At 35.2% G+C, this 15830-nt stretch overlaps 1 protein-coding gene and 1 non-coding gene across 2 annotated transcripts in view; one reads left to right on the top strand and one right to left on the bottom strand.

The window, feature by feature from the left end:
* Positions 1–1890: 1890 nt before the first annotated feature.
* On the bottom strand, positions 1891–1961 carry TRNAG-CCC (transfer RNA glycine (anticodon CCC)). The gene has a single exon. It is a non-coding gene; the product is annotated as a tRNA-Gly (tRNA).
* Positions 1962–2127: 166 nt separating this feature from the next.
* LOC145682414 (MAPK regulated corepressor interacting protein 2) overlaps positions 2128–15830 on the top strand; it is a 45155-nt gene continuing 31452 nt past the window's right edge. Inside the window, exons 1-3 of the mRNA XM_081754036.1 lie at positions 2128–2281; positions 2400–2484; positions 14827–14939. Coding sequence (XP_081610162.1) covers positions 2230–2281; positions 2400–2484; positions 14827–14939 — 250 coding nt within the window. The 5' untranslated portion in view covers positions 2128–2229. The remainder of the gene's footprint in view (positions 2282–2399; positions 2485–14826; positions 14940–15830) is intronic.

Below are 15830 nucleotides of genomic sequence, written 5' to 3' on the forward strand. Positions count from 1 at the left end.
ATGTATGGATCAATTCCAAATCCATGCTTGAGTCAAAACTTTGGCAAAACAAGTTTTTGAAGTTCCATACCTGCCTAAACGGACTAATATCATTGGATTCCCACTCCCCCCCCCCTGTGGATTGTCATCGTAATTCCGGATTTGAGCGTCGTATGTTTGATTCACTTGGAGCTAATGTTTCCTTTTCAGCACCGAGACTAAACAGTCAAACTGTCTTATTCAACTTGGGGTACAACTTTTTACGGTGTACATAACAAGTATTTGAATCACCGTCGTACGCATGGGGGGTTCTGGTTTAAACCCACTTTCCTCAAGATATGCAAAAATAAGCATTTACAATATTCAACCAGTCGAGAATGCACGAAGGGCATTTCCAAAAAACGAATTTAAAAAGAATTAATTTTACTTATTAACTTCTACAGGCTTTATACTAATTGTTCTATGTACTTTATTATTATACTCATTAAACAATTTTTATAATATATCTATCCATTTATAATTTCCCTGAGTACTATTTTTTTTTTTTATTTTTTTTTAGGGTTCTGTTAAAACGTTCTACGATATGATATTTTACGAAGATACATGCTCAAAATTGAGAAATTTGCAAAATATCATCTCTCTATGACTTACGGTTCTCAAGATATGCCACCTTAAATCTTCCGAAATCTGAACTTTTTTGGTCAATATGTTGGGAACGGGAAGAATGACGCAAAAACTTCCTCAGATAGTTTGTGATCCTCCATCGAATGGAGAGCTCAAAATTAAAAAAAAAGTCGCAAATAACAGACACACACACACTGACAGACATAGAGAATTCAGGAACGAACTTTTTAAGTTCGTTTAATATGTCTAAAACACATAAAATGATATGAACTAGTAAGCTTGGACCACCCCTCAACTCTGCAGACCAGGGACGTACGCAGGGGATGGGTTCTGGAGGTCCGGACCCCCCTCCCGGAAATTTCGACTTTTGTGTAAATTTAGCCTAATTTTAGGGACAATTTTAGGAATTTTAATATAAAATGCCTTCATATTGAGTTTGGACCCGCCCCGAAATAAATTCCTGCATACGCTACTGCTGCAGACACTATCTACCGGCCTGAATTCTTTGTTTCAAAAGCCGACAACACTAACAGGTTTGCAATATAAGCTAAGTGACTGGTTTAACATCCTTCAGTGTATGCTTTTCTGACTGTTAAATATGTGATTTTTGGATTCAATTTGAATTTAACGTTCCTTTCGGCAATGAGGCTATATCAGAAGACCTACCCAGCTTAACGTCGGATCTGAACGACATGAGCTTCTTCCGGGACTTTTATGAGACAGGGAGCTACAACTTAACGTGGGACTCAAATTACATGACTTTCCATCGGGAATCAAACTCGAGTCTCCTGGGCTGAAAGCGAATATGCTGTAACTAGGAGTATAGCCACATCATATACGTAGGTAATCTGACAAAACAATTTCCACTATTTAAAAAAATAAATAAAAAATGCTGAGAATTTACTGATTGTTCAAGATTTTTAACCTTTAAGAGAGAAAATTATGCGTACTTTTTAAAACATTAAATACAAGATTTATTGATGTTGAAAGAATGGTAGTTAGAAAGAGTATTTGCTCTACAAATAAAGAATGATACGTTCTATATTCCAACAGTAAATATTGTGATGGAAACTTAATACATCATTTTATTTGTCCTCGGTGCTGTTGATTTCCAGAAATATGAGCTAGCAACAGACACACAGGATTCAGTCGTTTGGGCCCATCTTCATTGATTGGCAAATAAAAATGAAGTAAAATAAAATAAAACAAAACAACTACATATTAATTATGGATTGAATTACGAGTGAGGATACAATTTTGTGAAAGATAGGGAAAGAAAAAATAAAGTGCACCGCCCGGGAATCGAACCCGGGTCGCAAGAATGGGAATCTTGCATGATACCACTACACCAGCGGTGCTTACGGTTTGTGCCCTACTTATTTGTGACTTTACGAGAAGAAATTATTTATTATTTTAAGGTTAATAAGTGTAGTATAGTATGATTTTTTTATATTTCAAACCATGAATGAAAGTTCCTGATCTGTTTATTTAACTTTTGTTTTCAGTTAGTAATTTATTACAATTATAACAACTTTAATTAATAATTTCTACCACCTTAACGCAAGAACCGTCTGCTACCCACAATGCCTCGATACTCAGTTTGCGCACGATCACTGTCGGAGTAAGATGTATACCGTGTCTAAAGGACCAAGCAAAATTGTTGCTAAAACAAGGAGGGGTAGGTAACAAATAATGAAATGTGGTTAATGTAAAAAATATTGCATATTTATGTGTGAAACACAGAATGTGAATATACAGTTCCTTATGTGGTGTTTCTGATTTTTTTTTTTTGAAAGGGTTAACGCAGAAGCTGGAGAGATTGGAACCCCTTCGTGATCTTTCGAAGAAACAATCGGAAGGGTCACAGGGAGAAGTTATGAGGTAAGATTTTTTCTGTACTTAATTTCTGACAAGCATGCTAACATAATGAAATGTTAAGGATTAAATGCTGACGGCCATTATAATGCTTGCTTAATTACACAAGTCGTCTTCGAGAACCATTTGCATGTCCGAAGGTCGAATTTGAGCAGTTTTCAGTAATTATTTATTGTATGCAGTGATCTAGCTATTTTCAAATTTTATGATGTAAATCTCTTAATTACATTGCTCATAGGGATTAATGCGGTTGAGAGAATAACATGCAATGACAAATGTTACTGTTTACGATTCTTGACTCACGTGTAATAATCATTTACAAAGTGCAAGGAGAATTATTTCAAACTGATTTTAATTTTGTAATTCTGGTTAATTTCTTTAATTCGTGTAAGTTGCCTAGTTTACAATGGCAAATGAAGTGGTTTACTAACGGAATAGTGGAATGAAAGATTTTTCTCTTGACCCAACGAAAAAGGGCGGTGGCTCAGTACAAGGCTGTGCCCACAGAAAGATTCGAAGGGAAGTGTATGGGGCATGAAAATTACTTAAGGTGTCATTTTATTTATTGGAAGCGTGAGATTTAAGGGGAAAAGAATTCTGAGGTTCCGTATTTCTCTTAGATATTCCCGTGTCGGAGACATACTCACTACGGACACCAAGAACACGTTCCATTCTCAACCGCGTGGATCTTATAGTTCGGTACAATACAGTGATATAGAATTCGCCCATTCCCCTCCCGCAGAACCACAAGTGACCTCCCGAATGGTATAGAATTCCTCGGTTGAAAGGAAATTACCTTGGTCTTTTCTAAATGCGCTTTTACTAGACTTTACCGGTCGTCCACTTCATAAAAAATATTTCTCCATCCTTCTTGTTTTAAGTAATACTGCATTATCTTCTAGTGTTATTTTCTTGAGGCATGCCCGAGTAAGTACTTACACGTTGTTAATACGCTGGTACATTGATATGCGATCGATTATTCATGCGAAAATCGCGTACTAATTGGTGCTACCTAACTTCTACAAGCAAGCATTGTCCCATATCTGTTCGCCGTTGAGTTGATTTAGAGTTTAACATCCCTTTCAACAGCGAGAGCCTACTAATTAACGTAGAATCCGAACCACATGAACTCCTGCCGAGCATCAAACCCGAGTCTCCCAGTCCAAAGGCGCGTACACTAACGAATGTGTATCTGTTTGCGTGCACGGCAGGGTGAAGCTAGTGGGATGTGTTTAAACGGAATTTTTCTAGAAACTACAGTCGTTATTCCTATTATAATTTACATAGCATTTATTCTCCTATTCCGTGCCTTTCGCAATACCGGAAAGATTCGTGTATAAGCTTATGTGCAGAAGTTGGTGCTAGTTTACTTTGTGGAACCATAGATTTGTAAAATTTACAAAAGAAATATTTAATGTTATTTCAAATACGGAAGGTATAAGTAATCAAATAAGTTAAATATTGGCATGTTACCTTTGAGATTTGTTTAATTAAAAAAAAAAAAAGCCCAAATTATATGCTTTTGACCACGTAATAATCCCTAAGGAAGCCAAGATGAATCAAATTTATATGTCAATGCAGTATCATAAATCATGATCCGTACCAATAAACTTGTTCAAAATGGAAGGCATGTACACGATACTCAATTACATGCATACCTACCGTCACTAACACGCCTACTTCCTTTGTACGCACCCTCACGCGAACACGCTTCTCCTTGCCCTAGTTCGGTTACATGCATTTATTGCTTGTAGTGCCCACCTAGCACAAGTTGATTGGTATTTTCTGCACAATCATTTTTAGGGCGAATGTCTACACACTGTATTTATAGCTATAGCGGTTAAGCCCTCCTCAAGAGAATCTGCACCGGAATTGCTACTTTTCCCGTAGCAAAAGTATTGGAAAGAACATTTCCTGAAAAAAGAACTAATCATTAGTTCATGTATGGTCCCGTAAAGCAAACCAGCATCCCCCGTCACATTTATTACATATAAGAAGTCTTTCAGTAGGCCTCATTTAATATGAAATCTGTGAAACGTCGTTCCGCGTGCAATTTGCATTTACTTCGATCGTACTAGTTAATGTTGTATTGTTACATATCTTACGTGTAAACGTGTGTGACATGTAGAAGATTACCTTCGTAACGGAAACAAGTTATCTGCTGCAAACATTAATATATATACCCAAAATTATCAGCAGTAATAAGACTTCCTGTAGCACTCGGGATGGTTTCACAAATATCACCCCGATTCTGTAAGTATAACATACATCTCTTCTGCGTTGAGTAATCGTACTGCGCCGGAGGAAAATAATATTTTACATATTCGTTTCATTATGTGCACTTACTATTTTTTTTTTTTTTTCGACGGCTCGTAAAAGTGCACCTTTAAGGTTATTTCTGGGAAGTAATAGAGATTCATGTGTTCTGTCCAATGACACAACATTTCACCCCCTGAAACCGACCTCATTGATTTAATATACTAATTCTCTGGGCATCACACTTTCGCTGTCCCGTAGAGATGCAAAAAAGCCGGCTTTTTTGAATCGATGGTTTTTTTCACATAAAAAGCCGGCTTTTTTGGAAAAAAAACGAGAATTTTGGAAATTTTGGCTTTTTTCAACTTCATGATTTTTCTATCTAAATAGCTTTCTTATAGTATATTCTATAGTTAGATAAGAATTCCATGACCTGAATGTGATATTTCGCTCTGAAATTCACCATCAAGATGGATGGAGCACATGTTTTACGAATTAAAGTTAACATGAAGAATGTAGTATTTGAGGGTAATTTTAGAGGCTATTTAACTTTATTTTAACTTTTGAGTTATCGACATCTTTTTTCTTCTTTAGTTTGTCATCCGTGTTTCATTTCTAAGAGCTTTTAGTACTCTAGCTTCTAGCGCAAAAGTTAAACTTGCCCGTTTTTCTATTTATAAGTCAAAGCGTACGTTTTTCAATATATCCGTCAAACCGTACTTCCACATTTCTGTTATACTGTAGCTGTGAAGTGATTTAGCAATAATTTTCCGGACACAACCTTGAATACCAATTTATACAAATAATCAGTAGCGGATTTAGAAAAGTACTTTAGGAGGGTTTTTTCTGATTGTTTCGTTTCCTAAAAAGTCCTAATTGTATTTGGGAAGTGCTTGAAGTTTATGAGTACAGGCAAAACTAATATTTCGTTTCGTTTATATGTTTAGCAATAATCTTCCGGATACAACTTTAAAAATCATTTTATACTGAGAATCAGTGGCGGATTTAGAAAAGTATTTTGGGAAGGGTTTCTTACTAATGTTTAGTCTTTTTAAACATTCGTAATTTTTATTTGACGGGAGCTTAAAGTTTATGAGTAAAGGCATAAATAGTAGATATTTCGTTTGTTGCAGACATTCCGTAACTTTGGGCAACGGGCTTCAGTCCGAAAGACCGCCCCAATAACCTTCGCAAAATCGTCACTGCTGGTAATTAGTAATAATAATGATTTAAAAACAATAAAAAAGGAAGTCGCCCAACTCACAGTACACGCACTATTTCTACATTCACAGATGGAATGAAGAAAAGCTTTGTCAGAATGGTCGAATGCTGGTTGAATCCCGGACTTCCCGATAGAAGCGCAAAAGCTAATCACTCAGTCATGTTTGTTGTGCAGTTGTATTTAGCTTAACTTAAATATATTCCGTAGTCTTTTTTTTTTTGGGAAGGGGGGGGGGGAGTTCCGTAATGATATGTTGAATCCCTCTTGTTAAAAATTCAGAAAACTTGAGGATTGGGTAAACTGTGATGGTGGTTCTATAAAACTTAACTGTAGAATTTCAAGAATATACAGAACCAAAAGCTCTAGATGTGCAGCCTTTAAGTGTATCATATAAATCTAAGTATTTCTCTTATGTTTTATTTTAATTTTATTTTGTTTCAAAAAGAGGGTATGGAATATTTTGAAGTACAAATACTACATACTATTTTGCTAGTTATTTGTGTATTCTTTAAAAAGAAGTGTTTACTTTTAGGGTTGGCTGGTTTACACCAACTTTTTTTTTTTTAATAACTGGTTTAAACCACAAAAATAAAAAGAATGAAAAATGCGAATCGTGTGAACTTCATGCTGACGTTGGGGCCGCGGTGGCTCAGTGGTAGAGCGTTCACCTCTGGTGCTAGGGGTCTCGGGTTCAAACCCTGCTCCCGCCAAGTGAACTTTGTGGTGGACAAACACCGTGTGCGTGGGTTTTCTCGGGGTTCTCCCGTTTCCTCCCACTTTCTTCATTCCACCATTTCATTCATTACTCATTATCACCGTCTCCTTTAGCCTAACCGGCATAACCGTGGGACGTAAAACTCAAAATTTCATTTCATTTTTTTTCATGGTGACGTTTCCAGATATCAAACCACCTGCAATAGTTTTATTTCCCTTTCACCTTTTAATCAAGGTGTCCCATGTTCAATTCTCGGTCGAACCACAAACCTTCTTTCATGCGTAACCCAAGTAGCGGTTCGGATGTCAGTTTAAGCGAAAGTCTTCTCCTTGATAACCTCGGTATTTCGTAAGGATGTTAAGCCTAAATATACGAAACAAACCAAATTGTATATTTCTGCATGCCTAAATGCGTGTTGTTTAATAAAGAAGCCAATATTGCTTAAATATATTGATAGAAATTGGCAAAATTTATCGATTGCCTACGTAGCTTCCAACATTAGCTTGGATTGGACTTTCAATGATATCTACGTACCGGTACTAAATTTGTAATTTAATACCTCAGTTTTAGCGTACTGATTATGATACGTTGACCTTTAAATTTTACATGCAAAACAATAACAGGATTCTCCCGTTATTGTCTTACATTTCAAGTAATGGCGGGATTTTCCCGAAGGCTAGGGCGGGAGATTCTCAATTTAAGAAATTTACTGACCGGACTTCTTTAAGCTTATGGGAGTTCTTCCGGCATAACCCCGATGTTGCATAATAACACCAAGGCGAAACAAACTTATTTCTGTGAATATGTAATATAAATACATGAAGCAAAAAAATCTAAATCAAAAAAGCCTGGCTTAAACATCCAAAAAAAACGGGTTTTTGGCATTTTCAAAAACAACCATGGTTCTTGCCAACTCTGCTTATTTCTGTATATAGGAGGTTAAAAAATTCTTATTATATACATTGGTTAATCCTGTGGAATTCATAATGTAAATATGTTGAAGAAAAATTGTTTGAAATATTTTTTCGAAATTCATAGTTTATTTTCGATGTTTTATATTATTATCAGCATCAACCACTAATTAAATGATTTTTTGTGTTATAGAGAAGCGATACAAAGTCTGTTTTATCAATTTAAAGCAGTATTTTGAAAAAAGCCCAAAATTTCCCAAGCAAAAAAGCAAAGCAGAAAAAACCGAGTTTTTTTCCAAAAAAGCCGGTTTTTTTCCGAGCCCTTGCATCTCTACTGTCCCGTGATCCGTACTGTAGGGCCCGCAGTACCCTAGACGTTGTCACTTGCATATATAGTTCCAGCTGTGGATCAGAATGTAAACTTCTCAGCAAAAGGAATGATCAAGTTTGTGTAATATAAAACATAAACATAACTACATGAATTGATAGAATACGTTTGTATGTATGTGATTATCAAAAGGTAGTATAAAGAAAATAGAGGTACAACTGGTACATACGTAGTAATGTGCACATCTAAGTTTAGCGATTTCGATTTGTTAGTAACTGAATACAGAGAAAGCATTTTATTATTTGTACATAGTAATACGCGAGTATGTACTACGCAAACATAGGGAATGTAGTCACATTGCTTTTTGTTCCAGATTTGAGTTGAATACAGATACAACGAGTTTGATCAAGCACGAACAAAATTCGTTATGCATGATACATTTTTTTTTTTTTTTAAGTGGTATTATGTTCGGGGATCTCCTCTTGCAGGGTTCGTACTGGTCAGGTAGGTCAGGGAAATTAGAGAAAAAGACTGGAAAGTAAAGAAGTCAGGGAATTTTATAAAATATATTTTTTCTAACATTAATTGTACATCAATTTCAGCTTAACCAAACCTTAATTATCACAGTGTGGAACGTTGCTCATATTTTTATGGGTGGTAAGTGGAATGTATGTGTGAACAATTGATTATTTGTCTCTATACAATAAATGCTCTCATTTATAAATATTCACCGTTATTTATTCCTTATTCCGTCATCGCCATGCGCCGCCTGTCATGAAAGTCAGGGAGTTTCCTGCCAAAGATCAGGGAGAAACCAGGGAAATAGATTTCTCCAGATCAGTAGGAATCCTGTCTTGATAAATACATATTTTAAGCAGATTCTGCAACTAGGCCTCTACTGATAAACACGATTGAAGAAAGTAACTATAACCATATTAAGGTTATACTTTTAATCCAAGTTTTGAAGTATATTTATGACATTTGAGGTGGGCGTAGGGAGTTATTGTGGGCTTTTTATCACAGTGAGTTTTACACACACAATATTTTTGGGCTGGAAAAAATTCATAACACATTTGTGGATTATCACGTTTCACTCTCGTATATTATTCGTATAATATTCAGACCTAAATTCCCCATTCATTACTCAAAGAGATTATACTGTTACATTATACTTGCGTATAATGTATCATGGTCCGTTATTTTTTGAACCACCTGTATATTTATGTTTGTATTTAGTTTAAAAAGACAATCGAAAGTTATCGTGAATCATTATTATATTTTAGAGTTTAGTTTTAAAAGTGTAATATTTCGTCAAAATAGCAATATAGGAGAAGTAGTTTCCATAAAATTACATATAACGTAATATTTTATTATTATTGCATATTTTGTCCTTAGTATTAAGTTAGGTGGGTTCAAAGGTGTGTATTTTGTAGTTTCTTATAGGTTTTGTGCTATTTTCAAGGGAGTTTAGGTGTAGGGAATCTTCGCAAAGAAACTTAAAATTTAATTTTGTAATTTCCTCAAAATTTAATTCTCAAATTCGGCCATGATGTCTTCTTGCCACATCCCTTTGTTTAGGTAGAAATTAGTTCTCATTGGAGCTTAAAGAAATCTCAGTTCAGTTCGAGGCTTATTCCAGATTGTACCATTGGTTCGGATTCTTTTGATGTGTCGAGATTTAGGCGTTATCCTTTTGTTGCGTCACTAAAGAACCAGTTAGCTCTCTTCCCCTTGTTATTCTTTCTCTTTGCCAAAAACCGTCCTGGAAATAGGACATACAATTCAGTTCCTCGTCCAAAAACTGTGCAGAAAGTGAGAAAAGTACTTCAGAATTTACTGAATTTAATATAAACGATGGGGCCGCAGTGGCTCAGTGGTAGAGCGTTCACCTCTGGTCCCGGGTTCGATCCTAGCCCCCGCCAAGTGAACTTTGTGGTGGACAAACACCGTGCGGGTGGGTTTTCTCGGGGTTCTCCCGTTTCCTCCCACTTTCATCATTCCACCATTTCACTCATTACTCATGATCACTGTCTCCTATAGCCTAACCGACATAACCGTGGGACGTAAAACTCAAAGATTTCATTTTTAATGTGAACTGTGTTTAAATCAAACTAAGTAGTTTAATTTGTGGTGAAACGCTCAGTAAACGGTGGTGCAGAGTACCAGAGCAGCTAATTTCCTTGGGGAAGCTGATTGGCAGTGGACAGCCATGCTGGTCTGATCTACAAGTAATTATATTTTGGAATTTGGTAATTATTCTGAAAGCACCACTCAAGATTTTCATTGCGAAAATCGGTGCAAATTGCAAATCAAGAAAGTAAGTAGTTATTATGATTCAGTAAGACTGGAAGATGAAACGAAAATTTGTGGTTTAGGTTTAGAGTGTTTGAACCTCGGAATTTTGTTTGGGCTAAAGTGTTGGCTAGCTGGTGTATAGTGATCGTGTTTGATATTAACATGCAGTTCTAAAACGTAAATTCTGTTTTCCTAGAAACTGCGATCACATCCATTTATCATGTGAATGACGGGTCGTACGCGAATGAGTCAGGGAAGGGATTTCTTTCTTTCTTTCTTTCTTTTTTTTTTTTTTTTTTCAATAGAAAAATACTTCACCAAAACTACAGTTTATTCTGATGTAACAATACTACAAAAGCAACTTTTTTATATAAGTTTACGAATATTTCTTTCGTGATTTCTTTATAGTTTATTATTATTGTTACGCAATTGCAATCAAAGAAAAAATTCTGAATATTGTTTCGTTTTAATAATGTTTACTATTGATAAAATACATCGAAATGCCGTACTTTTTTCTGAAGGGGGGGAGGGGTCATACAAACCCCACGAGTGGCATTTATTGAAATCAAAATTATCTTTGGTACCTATTTATTTATACTGATATGCAAATTAAGTCGTTGTATTTCTTTAACTTGGACTAGTAAAAGTTGTAGTGAAGTAACTTGGACTAAATTAGTTCTTCTGTACTCTGCAGTATTTTTAAATTGTCCATATGTAATTCTGTATAATGGTTTCACTTGTGCAACTGTTTATCTTTTTGTCCTTCTGAAATTACTCTTGACAGTTATATTAACAAGTATGTAAAGATTAGTACAACGTATTTTTTGTCAGGAGTTCTTCGTGATTGAATCGGCAGACTCATCACATTCGTAGCCAATTAGTTCCGGCTTCGAGCTCAAATGGAGGACAATTTCTCTCGGATGTAAGCCGAGAAGCGGTTTGGATTCCACTTTAAGGTTGTGTGACCCTTTGCAGCATAACCCGGTTGTTGCATAATAACACCAAGGCGAAACAAACTTGTTTCTGTTCATATGTGATATAAATACATAGAGCAAGTTGTTAAAAAAAAAAGTTTAAACCAAAAAACAGTTTTTTTTTTTCAATAAAAAGCATGGTTTTTGCCAACCATATTCTTAAGAGAAACAAGCATATATATGCGAGGAAGTACAGTGACTCGTTAGCCATTTAAAACATTCAAAGTCAGTACTAAAATAAATACATCTCAGAATCAGAAGATATATTTTTCCTTCATTCGCTCCGGTGCTGGTATAAACAATTAGTACATTTCAATTTTAAATCTATACGTCTTGTGGAAAGTTATTCTTCAATAATATAACAGTCTTTCGTCCATAGATGTTCATTTTACTCCGACCTCACTCACTCTCGCCCTCGGAGTGCAAGTTGGCCCTCGCCCTCGTTCACCCTCGCCATCGTGAAGGGAGTTGTCCATCGCCCTCGTGTTGGGAATTTCCCCTCGCCCTCGCACACCCTAGCCATCGCTGTCGAAACTTGTCCGCGCCCTCGCGCACCCTCGCCAACGCTGTCTAAAGTTGTCTTCGCGTCATTGTGGGCAAAGGAATTTGAGGGTGAGGATGCCCTCGTGAGGGTGAACATATCTACTTTCGTCTACTAGTTTCAGAGCAAAGTTAATTTATATTTAACTCATATATATTCTTCTTACCTTGTAATAGATTATAGCTTGTACAAGCGTAAGGTTTGCAAACCACAGTGGATGTCGGCACGTGTAGAAGGTATATCATTCCATTAAGTAAAAGTTCTCTACGTTAAAACATCCAAAGGACATGTGCAAATGATTTCGAGGCACTCCTCTTTAGGCAATATAATATCTCATGTAGATTGTCTTAAAGGCTTGTTGGTAGAGCTTTTACTATGTAAAACCTATTATACATCGTCAAACTTTTCCATCAAATATTGTATCAAACATTTCTTTGACGGTAATTTGGTCAAATAAGTTGGGTAAAACTTTCGCACCCATTATAAACGATCAAATATAAAGGTGAATATCAATTGTTTATATTTCTTGATTCAGTTGTTAGGTTACATGAACGTATATGTGAGTTTTATGGTGGCACCTGCTGGTGTAACTATAATGAATAAGGTTGTAGAAATGAATGGAATGACTATTCACAGTTACTTTTGTCTCATTTCCCTCCTTTATTGCTATTCCCAAATAAATCTTATTTTCATGGTTCCTTTCTTGTTCAGTAAATACGTATGAATCTATATTCTATTTATTGGTCCGATGCTTAAATTTCGTCTAATTCAGGTGATTTTCGAGTAACTTTGGGGCACTGATTAAGAATAAATAGTCCGTCATAAAAATGTTAGGCTATTGTTTAACTTTGGGGGGTCAGCTTTTTAATTGACTCTTTTGCGATTTTCTATTCACATTCGGTTAGATTAGGTTAATAACATTTAATTCACACAATATTGCCGAGCGAGCGTTAGCGAGTAAAGGCGGGTTAGAGTCTCGCAGGGCACATTGTTTTCTGTCTGCGTTAGTGTTGCCCCCCATTACTAAACAATTACCAAATGTTAGGTTTTACAGTTAAAATGAGAGAGTACATATTAATGAGGGTTCTGTAGGATATTAAATTCCGGAGGAATTTTTCAGTGTAGGAAACTACTAATTTATATTTAGAAATGCGAAAATATTACGCACTTTAACCTATTTTGATTTTATGCAACATCAAGTGTTTTTTTGCTATCCTCATTTTGGCTCTCACCTTCAGCTATTGATGCCTCTGCCTCTTGCAAACAAAACCCTATGCTAGCTTGTGGGTCCCATGCTGTGCTCCTGCTCTGAATCGGTTAAATATCATCCTCGCTTTTAATGGCTACCTATCGTAAATTGCTTTTCCTGCAGTCTCTTTTTAAATGATATTCGTTCGATGCGTATTTATACCTTAAAGGTCTTTACTACTGCGTAATTAAACTACCGCTAATGTTAGAGTTTTTCTCAACAAATAAAAATATCCGAAAAGCAGAAACGTAATGAACTAAACAATACAATTTTGTGTGCGATACTGTTATCACAACTCATCTATCTACTTTCGATTTGCAACTGTAGATAGATTTAACAGTTTTTGCGGGTTCTGTAAATAGCGGCATACCAAAAGCAGATAGGTGAATTGTAGTAAAAGTATCACATGCACAATTGTATTGTCTAGTTCACTACGTTTCTGTTTTTCGAATATTTTTTATTAGTTTTCAAGATATTACAGAAAAACTAAAGTTAGCAGTAGTTTAATTTCGCTGAAGTGAAGACCCTTAAATGAAGTCCTCGTAAAGTGAATCTGCACTGATGAATGCAACTGCTACCCTGAGAAACAATTTTTAAGGCATTACGAATTAATTTCGTGAAGAAATAACTACATATAATAAGATAGCACTTGATCATTCCAGACACATAATATACAGGCATATTGTCAATCTGTACGCAATAATCTGAGCAGGCGCCAAAGTAATAACATGCCAGAACGTCTTAAGAAATCATTTAAATTAAGAAAAGTGAAAGTAAATGTTTGCCTTTTTAAAGAAATCACGGAATATTCTCAATCTACGCCAATTTTGGGAAGTCGCCTGTGGTACTTAGCCCTAATATTCTTTAATTTTATAGTTATACAAAACAGATTACTGCTAGTATGCATCAAAAGAATGTCAATTCCTTTCTGTGTCCACATACTCGATTTTAGTGCCACCGCATAGCGATTTTCGTTTGTTTTCTTTGATACAATGTTGGATAGAAATAGAAAAAGTTCTAATTTAGAACAGTTGTATCAAATGTTGTAACCAACCCAAAACTTGCATACAACTTGGTATCATACATGTTCAAATTCCACTTTGATGGAATATTTGATACAATATATAATGGAATATTTGTTCGTCTATAACGGGCTTAAATTCCTTGTTTAATTTAATTGAAGGAAGTATTGCGTTTATTTTACAATGTTATCGTTTACCGTTTTATTATTATTATTATTTATTTATTTATTTATTTTTATTTTTTTTTTTTAAAGTGACATTTGTGACCGAATATTGGAAGAGTTACTGAAAGTAAAAGCAAAGTGCTTTCCAGTTTGAAATTTCGAATATAGCAAAGTAGTTTACAAGTAGGTACACTGTTTAAAGAATTGATTATATTTTATCATTGTTCTTGTTTATATAACACTATCTGAATTTCGGGAGGATATGAATACTTGAGGGAAAAAAAAAAAAAGATTACACACAAGTGTAGTGATAGAAGCCCACAAAAGACTATTTTTGGCGTAAGTTGTAAACTCTACTACCCTAGTACTTGAAAAAATTAATTATCTAAACAAGCAAGCTTCCTTGTGCGAATCAGTTAAGTTGTTTTCGTTGTAGTGGAAAAGGAACGCCAATAAGAATCCGAAAATGTCCTTCAAAATAAAATTTTAGTTTGTTGCTTTTTTTTTTCTTTTTTTCAAATTAACGAAAATAAGATTCATTTTCTTTAGAGTGTGTTCTCTGCCGTATAACGAGTCTAATATTCTAGCTTAGTTTGTCTTAATCTGAATAAGATTTTATTGTCAGATTATAAAAAGTGTTAAAATATTCAATGTGACTTTTTTGCTTTCAGTGTACCTAAGCCAGTGTTTCATAGTGTAAATGGAAAGAAATCGAATAGTCAAAGGATACAACAGGAAACTATCACACCACAACACGAGGAATTAATTAAATTTATTAATGAATGTAAGTATTTTTATAGACAGTGTTAGACTTTCAGTTCCATTGTAGAACCATTTTTCTGCTTTAACATCAACTTAGTTCTAAATGTCTTCTGATTGAATCTATATGTTACATATTTATCGAAAGCGTGACATACTTTATACCTTGATTTTCTTCCTTTAGTTGAAATTTCCAGTCTACGCGGATATCTTCAACAATGGTTTTTGCTGCGTCACCGTACTCTTTCCTTTACGTCTCCAATTTTGGGTTTTAGCTTTTCTATAAAATACAATTTTTGAATCAAAAGATCCAATATATTTCACACAAAAATTCTCTTGTAGGCCTCATACCTAGAGAATTACATATAGTGTAGCCAAACCAAAACTATCAATTAACTCATTATCATGTGCTTATTCCGTAAAAAATACGAAAACTCGATTTAGGGGTTTTCAAAAATTTTGTGGCCCCTGATCCAAAAATGCATCAGAAGATTCAATATATTTCAGTTAAAATTTTGATTTGAATGAGTTTGAGTTTAGCGTCCCTTTCAGCAACAAGGCAATATGAGACTTGGACCTACTGATTAACATGAATTCCGAACCACATGAGCTCCCGCCGGAAATCGAACCCCGGGTCTTCCACGCCAAAGGCTCATATACTAACCGCTTAGCCACGAGGGAGTTCTCAATCAGAGATTTTCTTGGACGCCTTTTATCGGTAGAACTACATATAGTGTAGCCAAACCCAAACTATCACTTAATTCAGTGTGATGTACTTATTCCGTTAAAAAAAATATATATATATTTAGGGGCCGTTCAAAAATTTTGTGGTCTCTGATCCAAAAACTAATTATTGGCCAAGATCGTAATCTTTTAATGATTTTTTTTATCGTTACTAAAATTTTTGGCCAAGATC

The sequence above is a fragment of the Thermobia domestica genome, chromosome 3 (genome assembly GCF_964235325.1).
Source record: "Thermobia domestica chromosome 3, izTheDome1.hap1.1, whole genome shotgun sequence".
NCBI classification, from domain to species: domain Eukaryota; kingdom Metazoa; phylum Arthropoda; class Insecta; order Zygentoma; family Lepismatidae; genus Thermobia; species Thermobia domestica.